Here is a 16,853-nt window from a genome sequence, read left to right as displayed (position 1 = left end):
CTAGAAATACCGTTTCAATAACCTACACGTTTTTGATTAGTCAAAGCTTAGAAATAACCTGTTTCAATAACCGTCATAATGTGAAAAAACAGGTCTGTTTTTAAAGATGATTTTACAGTTAAATCAAATTTTGTATCTCCACCTTCTATTAATTATTCAGAACCAATAGCATTATAAATTATTTTGTTAGGTTTTGTGGTGAATAAAACAAAATCTTTACACAGTTCATTTATTAGATACAACAAGATTCTAAAGATATTCTAACACTTTTTACATATAAGTACTATATAGCATTCATTACACTAGTTTTCAACAGTCTATATTAATTTTTTCTGTATACATAACATACCAAATATAGCTTTCTCATAAATATATACTGTCTAGTTTAGTTCAACAACATAGTTGACTTCACAACTCAAATATATTCAGCAATGGTCATTAAAATTAAATTTAATAAATCAGCTGTTGATAATAGTAATTGTTCGACTCAATATTAGAAACAATATAATTTTTAGTTGATTACGAGTAGCAAATCAACTATTTTTCGAAAAAATAATATAATTTTATTGATATGTACTGAAAGAATAAGTTGCTCAACAGGATGCTATACACTAAAAATATCAGGAAAATTGAGTCAACTACCGCACCGGTGCAAAACATGCTGCTACCGTTAAAAATGTGTTTTTAAGTATTTTTCCAACCTAAAATTGTTTCTTCTCATAATCATACGTTGATACCTACACATTGGTGTCATTATTTAACATCTTGTAAGTGATATCCTTTAAAATAGCCCCTATTTCGTTCCTAGTGGTGTTACCACTTCCTTAAGCCACCTTGTAAGTCAGTTCATAGATTTTATTTGAATACATTTGTTTTAATTTTCAACTACGGACGATATTTTAATCGCTACCTTCTTAGTTGATACTGCAATAATGTCTTCAGATACAGACCCTACAAGAGCATCCGAAAAGCTACAATACCACATAAATGTTCTACAAGAAAGGCTACATAAGTGGATAATGAAAGTCAACACTGACAAATCCACACAAATCACGTTTACCACAAAACGAGGTGTCTGTCCGCGAGTGACCATTAACGATATGCCGATTCCAGTGGAAACAGAAGTCAAATACCTCGAACTACACTTGGACCAAAAATTAACTTGATAGAAACACACAACTAAAGCTAAAACTTCATAATATGAACTGGCTAATCCACAGACGATCGTAATTAACAATGGAAAACAAGATACTTATGTACAAAAAAATCCTAAAACCAATATGGACATATGGCATAGAGCTATGGGGTTGCAGTAAACCATCAAACACCAAGATACTGTAAATTTTCAATATAAAATACTTCGCATAATAGCTAATGCTCCGTGGTTTATAAGCAACCACACATTAGTCACAGACCTCGGTATTCCAACCATCAATGAAGACACCAGCGATGAGAGACAAAAACCGCAACGAAAACCATCAAAATCTACTAATATCCAAGTTTCACACTAATCAAATGGAACAGAGAAGATTGAAAAGACGCTGACCAGAAGACCTCGTAGATTGATCTACGGAGACCCATCAGTGGATGGTGCCCGCTTTAAGTCTTTTAGCAAGAAACCATTTCATTTACTTATTACTCTGTATGTTTTGAGTAGATTGTAAATTTGCAATCGAATTGAAAAAAATTGTTTCAATTATCTATTTTCAATTGAAACTAAGTCATTCAAGCGTTATTTATCATCTTAAAGTCGCTAAAGCTCTACGGAAGCTGGCGCTTTGTTAAATACTACTGCTCATGGTTCGATAGCTCCCACGTTATCTTAGTTAGCTAATTCTTGTCCCAACCTGACTTTAACATAGTATATTTTATTGATATTGGAACATATTTGTAATACAAAACAAATTATGAAAGAAAACATTGTTTGCACTTTACTGAGACTTTGATGCGCTTTTTTCTGTTGGTAAGTCAGACTGCTTCCTCTCTGTTGTTTGGTTTCTATCATCATCACCACCAGTAAAAATATATTTAGTTTTAACCAAATATACCTTTTGATTCTTGCTGTAACAAAATACAACGAATTCGAAAGGTACTGTAAACAAAAACTTATTGACAAAGACTTACTGGTGATGCCGTACTAAAGGGATTGCTTGAAAACTATGTGGAGATATGAAGGTAGGTTCCATTCTTTTGGGACGAACCAGTTATTTTACAAATAAATACACAATGATGAGAATTGATATTTTCTTTAGAAAAAATAATTTTTAAGGATTTCAACTAATCATCGTTTTTAAAGCCGGGACACACATTATCATACATCTTTCCGATGCGATACCGGAAATTGGCAATAATTTCCGGTATAAAACCGGAAGAGGTTATTGAAGAAGTGAGGAAGTATCCAGTACTGTATGACAAAGACATGATCGGGAAAAAAGTTGCGAAGGAATTCAATGTCAAAGGTACACTACAGATTAGAATATTTTCCCTATTTATTACATACAAAGTAAAGACATAAACATAATTTAAAGAAAAAAGGGATAAATAATTTTATTGAATAGGAAGTACATTGTATATCTGTAATAAATCAGGACGATAATAAGAAAATAAGAATGTAATTATAATCTGCATTTGCCCTCTGTTTTCCAAGAAATGTCTCTCAATTTTTTCATCTTCCTCATCAAAACAAAGTACCACCATGACTTAATCGCAGTTGCTGAAATTTTTTATCATTTTGCGCACCGAAACTTTCGCGATTTTAATTGAATCGAGAATGGCGGATATATCGACCTCGAGCTGGAAATCGGAAGTAACTCGGAAGCGTATAGTGCTTACTGCGTGTGCTTACCCGTTCCGATTCTGCACCGATCCGTTCTTTATAGCAAAATCGGATCGGAGTAGTGTGTCCCGGCAAAAATAGTAGTACTCTGTTTTAATTATTTTTATTCTATATGACGATTTGACCTTCCTCAAACCTATATTGACATACTTTTTTCATTTCAATCCATATCATTATTTTGGCTTCGTTGGATAATCACAGATTATTCAAAGATCTATAAGGGCCGCTATCTTTAGAATACTCTGTAACTGACTACCACGTAGAGATCAACTGTCAATAGGAACAGCTGTACTCTTTTTTCATTCTAAACCAACGCAGCAAGTTCGAGGTGAGTTTTCTAAACAGAAAAGTTATTCTTATCTGGTATTTCTTTTTCCATAGAAATTATAATGAATTCAATATTCTTGAATAAACATATTCTTATCATTGTAGATTTATTGCGAAAAACATGTCATGATGATGAAATTTTTCCTATTGGATTGTGAGATTGACATTTCAGCCGTATCCAAAGAAGAATTACGAAGCTACTGGATATTTTAAATAACAAAATCGACTGTTTGTACGATCAAACCAGTCATATCCAATGTTAATCAGCAAGCTTGAGGTTAGTTTTCATTTTTACTAGAGTTCAATCATTAGTATTAGCATAAGACTTCATTTTGAATGACCTAAGGTTTCTGCAATATCGTCCAAAACTCCAAGTTTTCATATTTGAATTAAACTGGAATTTTAATAATAAATTTCAGAATTTCATAAATCTTCCTAGTCGATATGAGAAAAAATATTCAATTTTAACGTTAAATTACTATAAAATATACTGTACTAAATCTAATGAGGTTTGATTTAAACATAAAACGATATACGTGAGCTGTGTAATCTACTCAGAAATGCTTAAAATCTGGAAATGAATATAAACTTTTGAGCAAAAAAATCAACTCAGGCGATATCCCAGCAATCGCAAGTCGCTGACAAAAAAAAACACGAAACTGTTTTGATAAACTATTAAATGTGATAACATTGGAAAAATGATATACAATATTGTGATGTTTCTTCTACTCAATTCCATCAATTGTTAACCACTCTTTTTATAATAGTTTACAATAGTGCTAATTAGGGTTGACTGACCCTTTTAAGAGGCCTACCACTATCAGATAGCCATCAAGCGTCAACCAACAATCATCTACCTGAAAATGAATACAGTCACTTTATTGTGAGGCAAGAGTCAGTGACAAGTGGCCAGTGCGCTGGACATGAGTCAGTCTGCTGATTCAAGAGTTTACCGTCGTTACCAAGAGACTGATATTTTTCACCGAAGACGCCGTTCCCAAAAGAAAAGATACACATCCAAAAGGAATGACCGATTCATTGTTAGCACATCGCTAGATCCAGCATTCACTGGTGTTCAAGTCCAACAAGAACTCAGAGAACTCAGCCTGATTCACCAAAGAACACGTTAAATGGACTGACCATCAATAGGACTTCTTTTCAGACAAAAGCAGGGTGAGCCTGCATGGTAGGTTCATCAAGAATGAGCTTAAGACAAAAGTTCTGTCTAAAAACCCTTCACCAGCTATGAAAATAGATCTCAAAATGGCGCTTACTGAAGAATGGTATAGCATCTAGTGAAAAAACTCATTCGATCCATATAAATTATTATTTTGTCGAATTTAAGTTTGTATTAATGTTTGTATTTTTCACTGTTTAAGATTCTTTTTCAATTGAATTTTTTTCTTTATAAAAAAATAACTCCAAAATAACATAGATCACTTATTATAGAGCTGAGACTGATGGCTTGAAGATGCCATAATTAGAAAAAAAAAATAGAAGCTACAGATTTTTCTCTGGAGATTTTTATAAGAAGAGCGTGGAGCTTGAGTCCATTTTTCTGCTCCCTAGTATATTTGGACGCTCACTGTTTTATTTCTAATATTATTAATTTAAAAAAAATTATTACTATATAAAAATTATAAGGGACACCACTAATTGTGATAAGATATCATTAGGAATATTTTTTATCGATAGAAATCATGAAATTCTGAAGTTATTTCGATTACAAATTCTGAAAATTGATAAAAAAAATTAGTTTTAGGTATTACCACAAATGGTTATGATATTCCTGACCCAAGGTGACCGAATTACAATCCTAGAAATGAGATTTTCATTGCACTATATACTTAAATTTTAATGAATGAAACTTACTTAAAAACAGCATTTTATCATACTTAGAATAACGTTATGTATTCTCTAAAATCTTTTTCCATCAGATCATATAATATGTATAGATAGATTCATAACAAATTCGAAATACACTAATTATTGTTTCACCACATTCAACATCAAGATAATTTCTTATAATAAATACACTGAGACCCAAAATTTCTTCAAATAAAACAATTCAAAATAATTGGAATAGAGAGTTTTGATTCGCTAGACATTTTTTTCAAAGTACGTTTATTTTACGTTCATTATATTTTTGTGAAATATGGCTCTCAGAGTTTTAATGATTTAGATATGTGTGAAATTCTAAAAGTGATTCAAATAGATTATTTCACTCACACTCACAAATGAAAGTATCGCTTGTCTATGTCTTACGTAGAGATATATCGCTGTTCTAACCGAAATGAAAGAACTATATAAACATATTATAGGTAATCAAATAATCAAAATTATAAATATAAAGTGATTGTTCAACAGTGCCACAAAACCGATACTCCTGATATTCATATGAAGGATAAATCATATACATTGTCACATGTCCTCTGCTAAGAGTATTTCAAATTTTGATTCAGTACAAATATTTGTCTTTGATACGTTCCATTGTTAGAAATAATATAATGGATATACTATTAAAGTTGGAAACCTTAGATATCAGTTACAGTGAATGAAATTATAAAATTAAAAGTTAACTTATTAAAATTGTGGGCTCTATAAACTCTATACGATCTCATATTAGACTCTAGAACATTCTTTTATACTTTTAACATGCTATTTTGCAGTGTAGACCATTTATTCGACATTCAGAAGCAGCTTCGCAAACCTATGTGCAGATACATTCATATAAATGATTTGGGGTTTCTGATTTATTTTTATCGCCCAATTTTTCTTTTAATCCTTGTTAGATCTACAGGATGTAAGATAAAGTTTCTCTTATTTTTCAGGTCTTCTCACCCTCTATTTCTCTCAATCTAGTTTTTTTAATAAGTAACATAAATTTTGGAAAAAATTCGTTCCCTTTAATTTGATTTTGAATAACTAGTTGCCATAGAAAACATACATGTTTCAATTTACTTTTCAATTTTTGTCAAATTTCACTTCAGCTATGGCGTACAAGTTGAATATCCGAAAAAGTACAGTACAGTTTAGTTGGGCGGTTATCAAAAACTGATATTGTGAATATATTTATAGAGCAGAATATTAAACATGTTTAAACCTTCCAAAAAGTGGGCGGCCTAAAGCTTTGACTTCGGAAAATCCAAATAGATTGGTAATATATACGAAAAACAGTCTAAAACTAAAGAGAAAGGAAGAAATATTCAAAATATACTGAAAAGCAGTTACGAAGAATTTCGATATGCTGCCATCCATTAAGAAGACGTCATTTTACAGAGAATGTGATTTTAAAAGAAATTACGACTTTTACACAGATGACATGAAAAATTGTCCCAATGACGTGGAATACAAAACCAAAATCTGAAAACTTTTAGTCTGGTGTACCATATCGGAAACCGGTATTTAACATCCTTATGTCGATGCATTGGGTGAGACGTTGGATGCACAGCACATATTTATATAAGAAGATCTCTCTCAAAATTGGTTGATTTTACTTTATTAATACACATCATCCCATTCAATTCCGCGCAATTGAAGAAAAAAGCCGTGAATAAGTAAATTGTTTCGTAATTGCAATCGAAATTTTTTCCAAAATCTTCTGTTATTTCTGATTCTTATTGTTGGGACTCCTTTCACTACAATTCATTCAAATCTGTTATAAATAATTTGTATGATCTTAAATTGATGTGTGAATAGTCCAAGACTGAAATGAAATTTCAAAAATGTTTGAAACCTTCAGATAGAGCAGTTGGATTTCTTACATTTTTTTTTTAGTTTATAATTGTGTCTATAGATTAGTGGAAGTTTTATATCATTTGCTGGATACGTGGAAGATGCTATGAGATGGTCACTTGTTTATTTTTGCATGCAGCATCAAATATAAAACTCCATTGTTAAAATTTAATTGGAACATTATTAATAAGGCACATTTATACAGTTTGTTAATTTTCACACCAGGTTTTTTGACTTCTATCTAAAAGAAGACATGATATACTAAACTTGTGTACGGGTTTGGAACGTATCAATAAATATCTTGTGCTGAAAAGGCGCATTAACACCCAAACCGTTTAATGAGTTAAGGATTCCAGCCCTAAAGAACTGATGGAAAATCTTATATCCACATATTTTATGCTGTTATATTTTTCTCAATAAATAGAAGTTGTGGCCTACTAAAAACGATTGCTGAGTTTGTTGTAACTCTAATTTTTTTCTTTAGTTTCTAATAACAAAATTGTATATTAGAAATTATTTATAATAAATATTACTCTCGTTATGCATCAGGAAATTCATCATATTTCTTTCATTTCGGCTCGTACATTGAGACATTTTTTTTCGAATTAATTTACATTCCAAAAAACTTGCACAAAGTTTTTTGAACAATATACGACGAGTTCGATGTGGACATTATAAAATATGATTCCAAAATTAATATTTTTTTCTAAATAATGTGCGCCTTATATCCAATTAACTTTATTGATATGTATAGAGTGATATGTTTAGTTAATTCAGACTAAGATTAATTGAAAATTTGAAAACAATTCCATTCAAGTTACTTCATTAAATATAGTCACCAAAAGTTTATTCTACCCTGCAACATTTTTTTGTTCATACATTTTCGGTTTAAAAAAATTTCTATCCATTTTTAACTCACCGCCATCCATAAATGACAACACACGTAAACGAATGGGATGGAGTGTCCTTAATTTCGTGACGCTACACTTCAAAATCTATTATAATCTAAATGTTAAAACACTAACTTTAAACTATTACTTTTCAAAAACTTCAAAAACATATACAACTGTGTGAATCGTTAGCTTCAATTTTGAGTCCAGATCAGGTTTTTTATTATTTCATAGTCGCAGAAAAATATTCACTTTGTCTATGCAGGTATTGTAATAGAGAAATATGGTGAAGGAAAACCTGAAACCGTGACACACTCTGGGTCTAGATACATAGCAATTCGTAGTGAAAAACATTCTTCATCTAATACAAATACTCGTGCAATAGACACTCGTAGTCTTTCTAAAATGCCTGCTTTTGAAAACTTTTCCATGAATCCTATTCTGGCATGGAGGTTTGGATTTCTGTTTACAAACATTGAGTACAAATGCCTTCCAATTCTAATCTTGATTTCTTCGTCTGGATCTTTCTGAGAAGCGTACAATCTCTTTGCTGGTCTGCCTACAGGTCTGCGTGTATTCGATCTCTGAGTTTTAGCCCATTTTGCCCGTCTGTCTTCTGGCATTCTTTCTACGTGATCCCTCCAGAATCTTTTTCGTGCCCTGGCCCATCTCACCACATCCTGTACGCCCAATTCTTCTCTTATCTCTTCATTCCTTATTCTGTCCCTGAGGGTGACTCCCTTAATGGTTCGTAGTATTTTCATCTCTGTGGTTCTCATTATTCTTTTTGTTGTTGATATCTCGGCTCTGATTTCTGAGGCATATGTGAGAATAGATATATTCACTCCCAGGTAATTGAATCTTGATACCTGCTGTATTATTCCGCTACCGACTGCCAATTTACATCAAACTGATCATCCGGTATTCGTCACAGGACACTATTTATTACAAATAGTATAAGGTTCTCCTATGTTGTGGTGTACGACGATCCAGTCTTTGGCGACCATTACGAGGAAGGTTCTTACCACCCCCTGTTTCAAGTAGTCAGACGTAACCACATTTGAATCAAGTTCCGTATGATAGCTACTGTCCTAATGTCGAAGCGAACTTACTTAAGCGATAATCTAGTATCTATGGTATATATTTTGCATCATACAAAGTTATGAATCAACACCATCAATTACATAAGAGCAACAAGAATTTTTACCTATCGCGAAGTTTTGTCTTCAAAGAATTGCTACAAGACGTGCCAGAGAACTTCTTTGTGTGAATGATGAAGATGATGCTGAATGATCGAATGAAGCAGATGTTGACACAACTAATTTTTCTGTCATTAATTTATAGAAAAGGATTCAAAGTCCAAGGACTCGAGATTATTTATATTTAGAAGATTAATTGATATATTTCTCTCAATACTTTGTGTTTTGTTGATTTCTTTAATTAATATAATTGTTTTGTTAATCATAAAACTAATTTTGAGACCGCTATTTTCATTAAAGAATCTCTAAATTTAAATTTGCAAAATATGTGACGTCACAATAGGGAGGGAGATGTCTCACAAATGTGACCAGCTGTGAAAGGACGGAGGGTGAAAAAATCATAAAATTCGTGTGACGTAATCTATGGATGACCCCTTTCCCTAAAACATACTAAATGTCAACTATATAATATGATGCCCTACGTAAAAATATATTATTAAAAAAATATTCATCGATCATCAGGGAAGTTTCAAATAAAATTCACCACCATATTTAGTTGACTCCTGATATTTACAATAGAATTGGTAAATATATAAATATCAACAATGTTCACATTACAAAAAGGATCGGAATTATAAAAGTTTCATAATACAGGATACGTTCGTCCTACAAAGTAAGTTTTAAGAATAGAATATTTCAATTTTCTGTGAAACTACATTATTTCAATAAATATTCCTTTTTATGAAAAGATTTTGCTGTAGTCGCCTTTTATCTACGAGATGTGCCTATTAAATAAATAGACTGTTATATATAAAACATTATCATTATCACCTTCAATATACAGAGCGTTTTTTCTAAATTCATGCGACAAAATTCAGGACGTGATTGCTCATATTAAATTAAGACGTGTCTGTCCTGTAATGAAATTGCCTTAAGCCTTTTCCTTTCCGAGATATCACCCTTGAAAGATGGTCAATAAAATTGAGGTTCATTTTTTTTCTAAAATTTCAGTGATGTTAAAAACTAGAAATTCTGTTATTTTCGTGCACTTGCAGAAAACTAATCACATGTATTTCAATATTCCTATCCAAGAGTATCATGAATCCCCATGAGATTATAGACCACCTTTTCCAAAATGCTTTTCCAGTGATCGTGTGGATTGGTATTGTAGAGGACAATTTTATCGGGCATGATTTCCTGCCTCAGCCATTGAATAGAATTTCTCACAGCAGCTTTCTCGAAAATGATTTCCCTGCACTACTTGAAGACATCGCATTCAATATCAGGCAAAACAAGTGATTCATGCACGATGGTGGTCCAGGATACTTCAGGTCAAGGAAGGACCCAGCATTGTCCTCATCCTCATAGTTAAAATGAACGATTTGGAGAATCGTATTTAAATAGTACTTGACACCATTAATCTTTGAACGTGTTTGGCAATCCACGACACGTAAGCTATTTTATATATTTTGGTCAGAAGTAGTTATTTCCAGTATTCATTTTGAATCGTATTACATTTTACAGTTGCCGTTTAATTTATTGAAAAAATTGTAAATGAAAAATATTTTTAAATAAAACAAAGGTTTTGTTGTAATTTTCTTTCATAAATCTTCATTTCGAAAGAAGGTTTGATATAAAATTAAGTAAGGTATACCCATGTTTAGTGGGTGCATGAAAATCACTGAATTTCAAGTTCCTAGATTGACTGAAATTTTGGGAAAAAAATAAAAACTTATTTTTAGTCTCCACAAGATAAGGGTCATATCCCGAAGACAGTTTTTCGTACATTTTTAGTACATTTAAACAGTCTATAGAACTATCGAAATTCAACTATTCTATTTTCTCTCAGTTAATGTATAATTTTAACTTCAGAAACGAAAAACTTGTCGATCGGATTGAAAAAAAAGTTCATTATATTACCAGAAAGACGGGATATCTAAAAATAATGTAGATATCGTCTAAAAATTGTTTTTTATATGATTGAAATAATCCATTTCTATATACTGAGGGCAGATCTACATATCTAGTAGCCCGTCTTAATTAATTTCGTTTTTCTAGAAATATTTATTTGTATACCTTTTATGGATAATAGTACTAATATAAATTGATTTTGTTGTATAATCCTGCATTATATCACCTTTAAAAATGAATAATCACAGATGTTTTCACTGTGTAGTAAAAATAAAAATCTTATTAATCTGAAAGATGATATGTTGATAGATTTTTAAAGTATAGTTACTAAAATTTCTACAGATAATGTCACATATTTTGTTAAAATTCATATTTAAATGTAAGAGAAAACCATTTTTATGAGTTATGGTAGTATAAAACTGAGAATTTAATCAATTAGTACCTGAGTGGTGAAGCAAATCATGTTAAATAGTCCATAAAATTTGATTTTATTGGAGATTGGAGAGTGAATAGAGAAGGACGACTACCCTAGTCGTGTTCTTTGAAAACAAACAAACAAAATTAAGAAATCAGAAAACGAGAAAAACAATTTATGTATTGTATAATATTATAATGGAAAATAGCCTTCTAAATATAATTTCAAGTTTTCCAATTTTGTCTAGATTGTACCTATTAAAGCCAAATTCTGATAATTTGAACTTGAAACAACCAAAATAACAACATACTTTTTTCTAAAAGAACTCAATATGTATTTGTATCAAAATAAAATCTATCGAAAACCAGTTTGAACGAATAGCATATTACAAAAAACCATGTTTGATTCTCTTATTTCCTATTCAAACAATTTCTGTTCTACATGATGTTATGATTCTTATTTTCACTTAGGTATAAATAACAAAATATGTGACTCTATAATATACGATAGGTCTATGTGTAGATATATTAATATTTTTTAACAATTATATAAACTTCTGAACTTAAAAACAAGCCTTAACTGCTCAGCAGTATTTCATCAAGATATTAACAGCATCTACACATTATACTAAATCTGGGGAAGGTTGGCAGGGATCTAATCGTTGTCTAAAAAATAGAGATAGATTTGTTAAGAACATTTTAATATGCTTATCAGTATATGAATTCGATACAGTAGTTAATTTTTAAAAATCATTTCTCGTGGAATATATGTTTTACTAAAAAAGAATAATTTGTTAGTTCGATAGCTTCTTATATACTCATAATACTACAGACTTTTTGTACAAAAAAGCTGATGAAGTTATTGAAAAAAATATCATTTTATCATAATTTTTCAAATACCTACATGCCACAACATAATTAGATTCTTAGTTAATTTAAAACCATAGTTTCTTTCTGCCCTTCTTAACAACTCCATAAGAAAATAATTCCTCTGTATTTTTTTCATTATTGTCCATCTCTTCCTTTGTGCATTGGCCGAGTTCCGTTTATTTTCCTTTCTCCATTTACTTCTTATCAATTATATAGTCGTTCAAGATGAACATTTCTTTCATACTTAATCAACTCCATATTTCAAGGGAAACTCACACTCTCAATATTTCTACTGATTCCTTCAAATTCCTTTTTTTTTTTGGTTTCTTAACTACATATCCCCAATTCCTCTTTATTCTTTACGTTGTATTAATGTTAATATGAAATTAATCTGTGTTACTAGTTTTTCTTTTCCTTCATTTCTCAATTTTTCAACAATTTCTTTTTGTTTTCCTAGTTTTTCCACCTTTTCGCTTTTTTCTCTATTTTTAAATCCTGTTGATATTTTTCATTAAACACTCTTTTTCACGCTGCTTTCGGTAGACCTTTCTCAATTTTTTTTCTATTCTTTTTTCACATTTCAATTTTCATTTCATTGATTTAAAAGATCCTCTACTTTGTCCGCGTATCCTCTGCCCTTGTTGTTTGCCCTCCCATCAACTTATTTTTTGTTTTATATTTATTATTATCAAGTAATACTTGCTAAAGTAAAATCGTTGCTTCTATTCTATATCTAGTTAAAATATCCGAAAACCTTCGGTGATATTCATGCTGAACACACTATCTACCAAAATCATCACATGAAGAGCGTTTCTAGTGTGTTCACAAGGATAGTTCGGATTATCGAGTCTGCATGGTACCTAGTTTTATTTTTTGAGTTAATTCATAAGTGAGTAACTGTTTGTCAAATGTGCAACAGTCTTGCAAGTACTCATATTCTCATTCTAACCTAAAATCTGGTGTACTTCATCTGATCCAGAACGTTTTCTATTTGCTCTAATTCTATTTCTTGAATTTTCGTTATTTATACCACGTATATGTTATTTGAAAGAAGCCATTTAGAAAGTGAAAATATTCAGTCAGTCGACACAACGGTAGTTTTTTTATATGCCAATTACAGTCCGAAATTCAGTTTTAATGTTCACATTGAAGAGATGTATTGACAGGTATTCTGACCAACCAACTGGTTGTTCCATAGAATGTGCCGTTTCGCAGGAATGGAGCTTTTCCTTTCCACAAGTCTTTGTCGTTGGAAGCAAGGAAACGAATTTAATTCCAAGTTATATCACTTTGTCATACTGAAGTGGTGAAACTATTGTTCATACAATCGTTCGTGTCACTTTTTACATGGTGTTAGTCGAAGAAATAACGTTTCCATATGTTTTTTGAAATAAACGTTGAAAAGAAGCGCTTTTTTCATCAATTATCTACTAACAATTGAAAAAACATCGTTATATAAGCTTACGTATTGGTTTCAGAGTAGTTTTCGTACTCCTATTGACGTAATAAGGTTCCTTCCCGCAAAAATTCTTTATTAATCATTTCTTAGGTCAGCTAGCCAATTATTATTCATTTTTTTTTGTTTTTTTGGAGCTCCAGGAACTCATAAAGTGATGCATTCACTCAATTCTTAAGTCTTTTGTGGTGTTATCCGTGGGTGTAGAATTTTTTATAATATATACGAAACTAGATAGTGTTTCAGAAAATGTGTGATCATAAAAATGAGTATACTAAAGTTAGAGTGATAATATTTATAATTATTTACATGTTTATCACCTAAAGTTGTCAAAACGTATTCAATTGAGTAACTAAAATTAATTTGCAAAAATAATTTGAAGATCAAACGACTTGTAAGAGATAATGGAAATCGATAACTACCCAAAGAATCTTCTTTTGGGATATCTTGTAAGTTTTGGCCGTTTCCATCATCATTACAAAATCTATTAATTTCTTCCTCTCTGTCTTTTAGCTTTTCTTTTTATTTAACTTCATATTTTCATTCGAATCCAGGGAAATTAATAGTTATACTAAAATGAGGGATTACTTTTAATTTCATTGAATATATTACAATTTCTACAGGGTGTTACTCTTAAACTTGTACTATATACATATTTACACTTAAAATATTATATATGAGTCTCCGAATAAAGTTACAAAGTCTGGAAAAAGTAACTTTCTCTAAAGGCTTTGATATAATATTTATATCACCCTGTAACATTTTATTTTTATATCTTTTAATTCGAAAAATCAACTTAATTGTGAAGAAAAATATAAATAATAGAAAATGAGAACCGAATTATCTCCTCGAAATGTACCTAATGAAGCGCGCGCCACTTTCCAACATACAGTATTGAAGTCGACTATTGTTTTCCAATGGATCAGGATTCCGTCTTGCAGAGTGGCGACGACAAATTCGATCATAACTGACATTGGTTCTAAAATATCTCATTGTTCCGTTTAAGATTATGCTTGAAGTGATAAATGCACGGCCCCACTTAACTCTATTAATTACCGCTAATCTTCTGTTAGATGTTATTCAAAATCTGATCTGAAGCATTACTTCTCGTTTACAGTACCATAATACGAAATATGAGCTACTGAAGCCTTAAATTCTTTTTTTTTTCTATTAAAAGCATTATAAAATTCCTGTTACTTGCCATAAAATCTGAATAATAATAGATTTGTTTTTTAAAATGAAAACAAAATCCTCACAGAATGCTCACAAAAAAATTTAGTAAGGTCTAAAACAGCATATCACCAAAATTACTAATTTTGACTTAACTAATGTAAATATGTTCAATGTATTTCTTAATTTAAATGTTAATGTTCATTAGATAATTATGTATAATGAAGAAACAAAATTTCATATAATGATATATTTCAGATAAATGCTGTTGCGACGAGCCCAAACTTGCGAAAGAATTCAAGGCGATATATCAGCAGTCTTTCCAAATTAAAAGATTCATAACCAAAATTGCGCATAATTCTAAGAAGTCACGGGGTTCTACCAGCAGTCTTTCCAAATTCAAGGATTCATAACTAAAATTGTGCATAATTCTGTAATACAGATTTCAAATTATCATTAAAGCTGGCCTAAAGCACCTGCTGTACATGATGAAGACAATATAATATTGGGTAGTCAACTAAAAATTAATCACTATAGCTAACAAAGAACGACAAACAACAAAAATAGTAACGAGGATGACTGGAATGAGAACACTTAAACAATGAGAAACAGAATTAGAGCTTTGAAAAGAAACATTTTTCCTAACGAATAGCCAACCCTAAAATATACTTTATATCACCTAATTATTGTTCCTATTCCATACACCAACAATCCAAAGAACCTGTTTCTCTCCCTTTCTCCGATAGTTAGGATATTGGATCAGAATTAGACTTTCAGAATGTAGTTATATGGATCGGAAAACGTGAACGAGACCATATCAAAAGGAGGTCAGGAAAAAATGATAACAGTGGGCAAACAAAGAAGCTCAGCGTCTGAAGAAGGTTTAACACAGTTTTCTATTGAAAGAAAAAGATATTCCAAAACAAAACGCATTAATACTATAATTCCCGCATCTTCTGGAGTTTCCCAGCATTTTAACCGTGGTTTCTATTTCGCTTTAGATTTCACGCTAAATTTAATATTTTCCAACAACCTCTGACGCTCCCGAACGTGGTTTTCTTTTTGTGGTATTATTTTCATCATCATATTTATTATCTATTAATATTCTCTATAATGTGAATATTCTCTCATTATCCTATTATTTGAAGGTGCTGCTTATTCTTCAAAAGTTGTCCTTACAAATCTTTTGTACATCTGAGTTTTTTTTTAAGTAAATTTTTCATTATATTGCTCGTACTCGAGATAAAACTTCAAGATTATGATAAATTGATATAATTTTACATCATCTTTATTCCACAATATATTACATCTGGAAAAGCAAACTATGTCTTTAATAATTTCCGTTATTTCTAAATAGTTTCGAGAAGTCAAATAATATCTATTTCAAATTGTTGCAAAGGTTTGCTAAAAATCTAGTATGTCCCATATTGAGGAAATGTACATAATAATTCAAACGAAACTAGTTTTTAAGCAATTACATCTACACTATAGTAAATATTCCTCAACCTAGTGCCATTAGTTTCTTTCTTTCACAAAATACACTCACATCGAATCATCTTATAACTTTATTCAAGATCGAAGTTCAATTTGCCGAGTTTTATTAACATTACCTGACAATCTTTTTCTCTCAACAGTCCCAAACTATCTATATTTTTTAAATTGACGTGTCATATTTTGTCTTTGTTTATATACATCATTAAAAAAATCATCTATCTCTATTTAATGACTGATTACACCTAATATATTCTAGGAATTACCTTCTTTATTTCATAGCGTTGTTTGGGAGTTATCTATGGGGTTGATGGATATAGCTCTTGCACCTCCCCCACTGCTTATTGAGCCCTTTAGTTTGTTCAATTCAGATGATGGGATATCGTCGTCATCTGTTTCTAACGCGGGGTTGATTCTGCCGTTTCTTTCGTCTTTACCCACCATAGTTGCTGCTCCATAAAGTTTTCCCATTGCACCTTCAACAATAAAAAAGTAATAGACAATAATTTGCTCAAGAATCATCGTATGAGAAATAACAAGAAGAAATTATTGAT

The 16,853-nt window shown here is 31.0% G+C and overlaps 1 protein-coding gene across 2 annotated transcripts in view; it reads right to left on the bottom strand.

The window, feature by feature from the left end:
• Positions 1 to 215: 215 nt before the first annotated feature.
• Positions 216 to 16,853, bottom strand: part of LOC130448367 (high-affinity choline transporter 1) — a 34,540-nt gene continuing 17,902 nt past the window's right edge. The window contains exons 8-9 of one of the 2 annotated variants that reach the window (XM_056785725.1): positions 16,566 to 16,775; positions 216 to 9,772 (exon numbers count right to left, since the gene is read on the bottom strand). In XM_056785725.1, the coding sequence (XP_056641703.1) occupies positions 16,576 to 16,775 (200 nt within the window). In that variant the 3' untranslated portion in view covers positions 216 to 9,772; positions 16,566 to 16,575. Of the gene's footprint in view, positions 16,776 to 16,853 lie in introns of both variants that reach the window. The other variant, XM_056785724.1, reaches the window with a different exon arrangement.

The sequence above is a fragment of the Diorhabda sublineata genome, chromosome 8 (genome assembly GCF_026230105.1).
Source record: "Diorhabda sublineata isolate icDioSubl1.1 chromosome 8, icDioSubl1.1, whole genome shotgun sequence".
Classification (NCBI taxonomy): Eukaryota; Metazoa; Arthropoda; class Insecta; order Coleoptera; family Chrysomelidae; genus Diorhabda; species Diorhabda sublineata.
The sequence above is the reverse complement of the archived record's forward strand: the minus strand, read 5'-3'. Positions and strand labels throughout refer to the sequence as shown.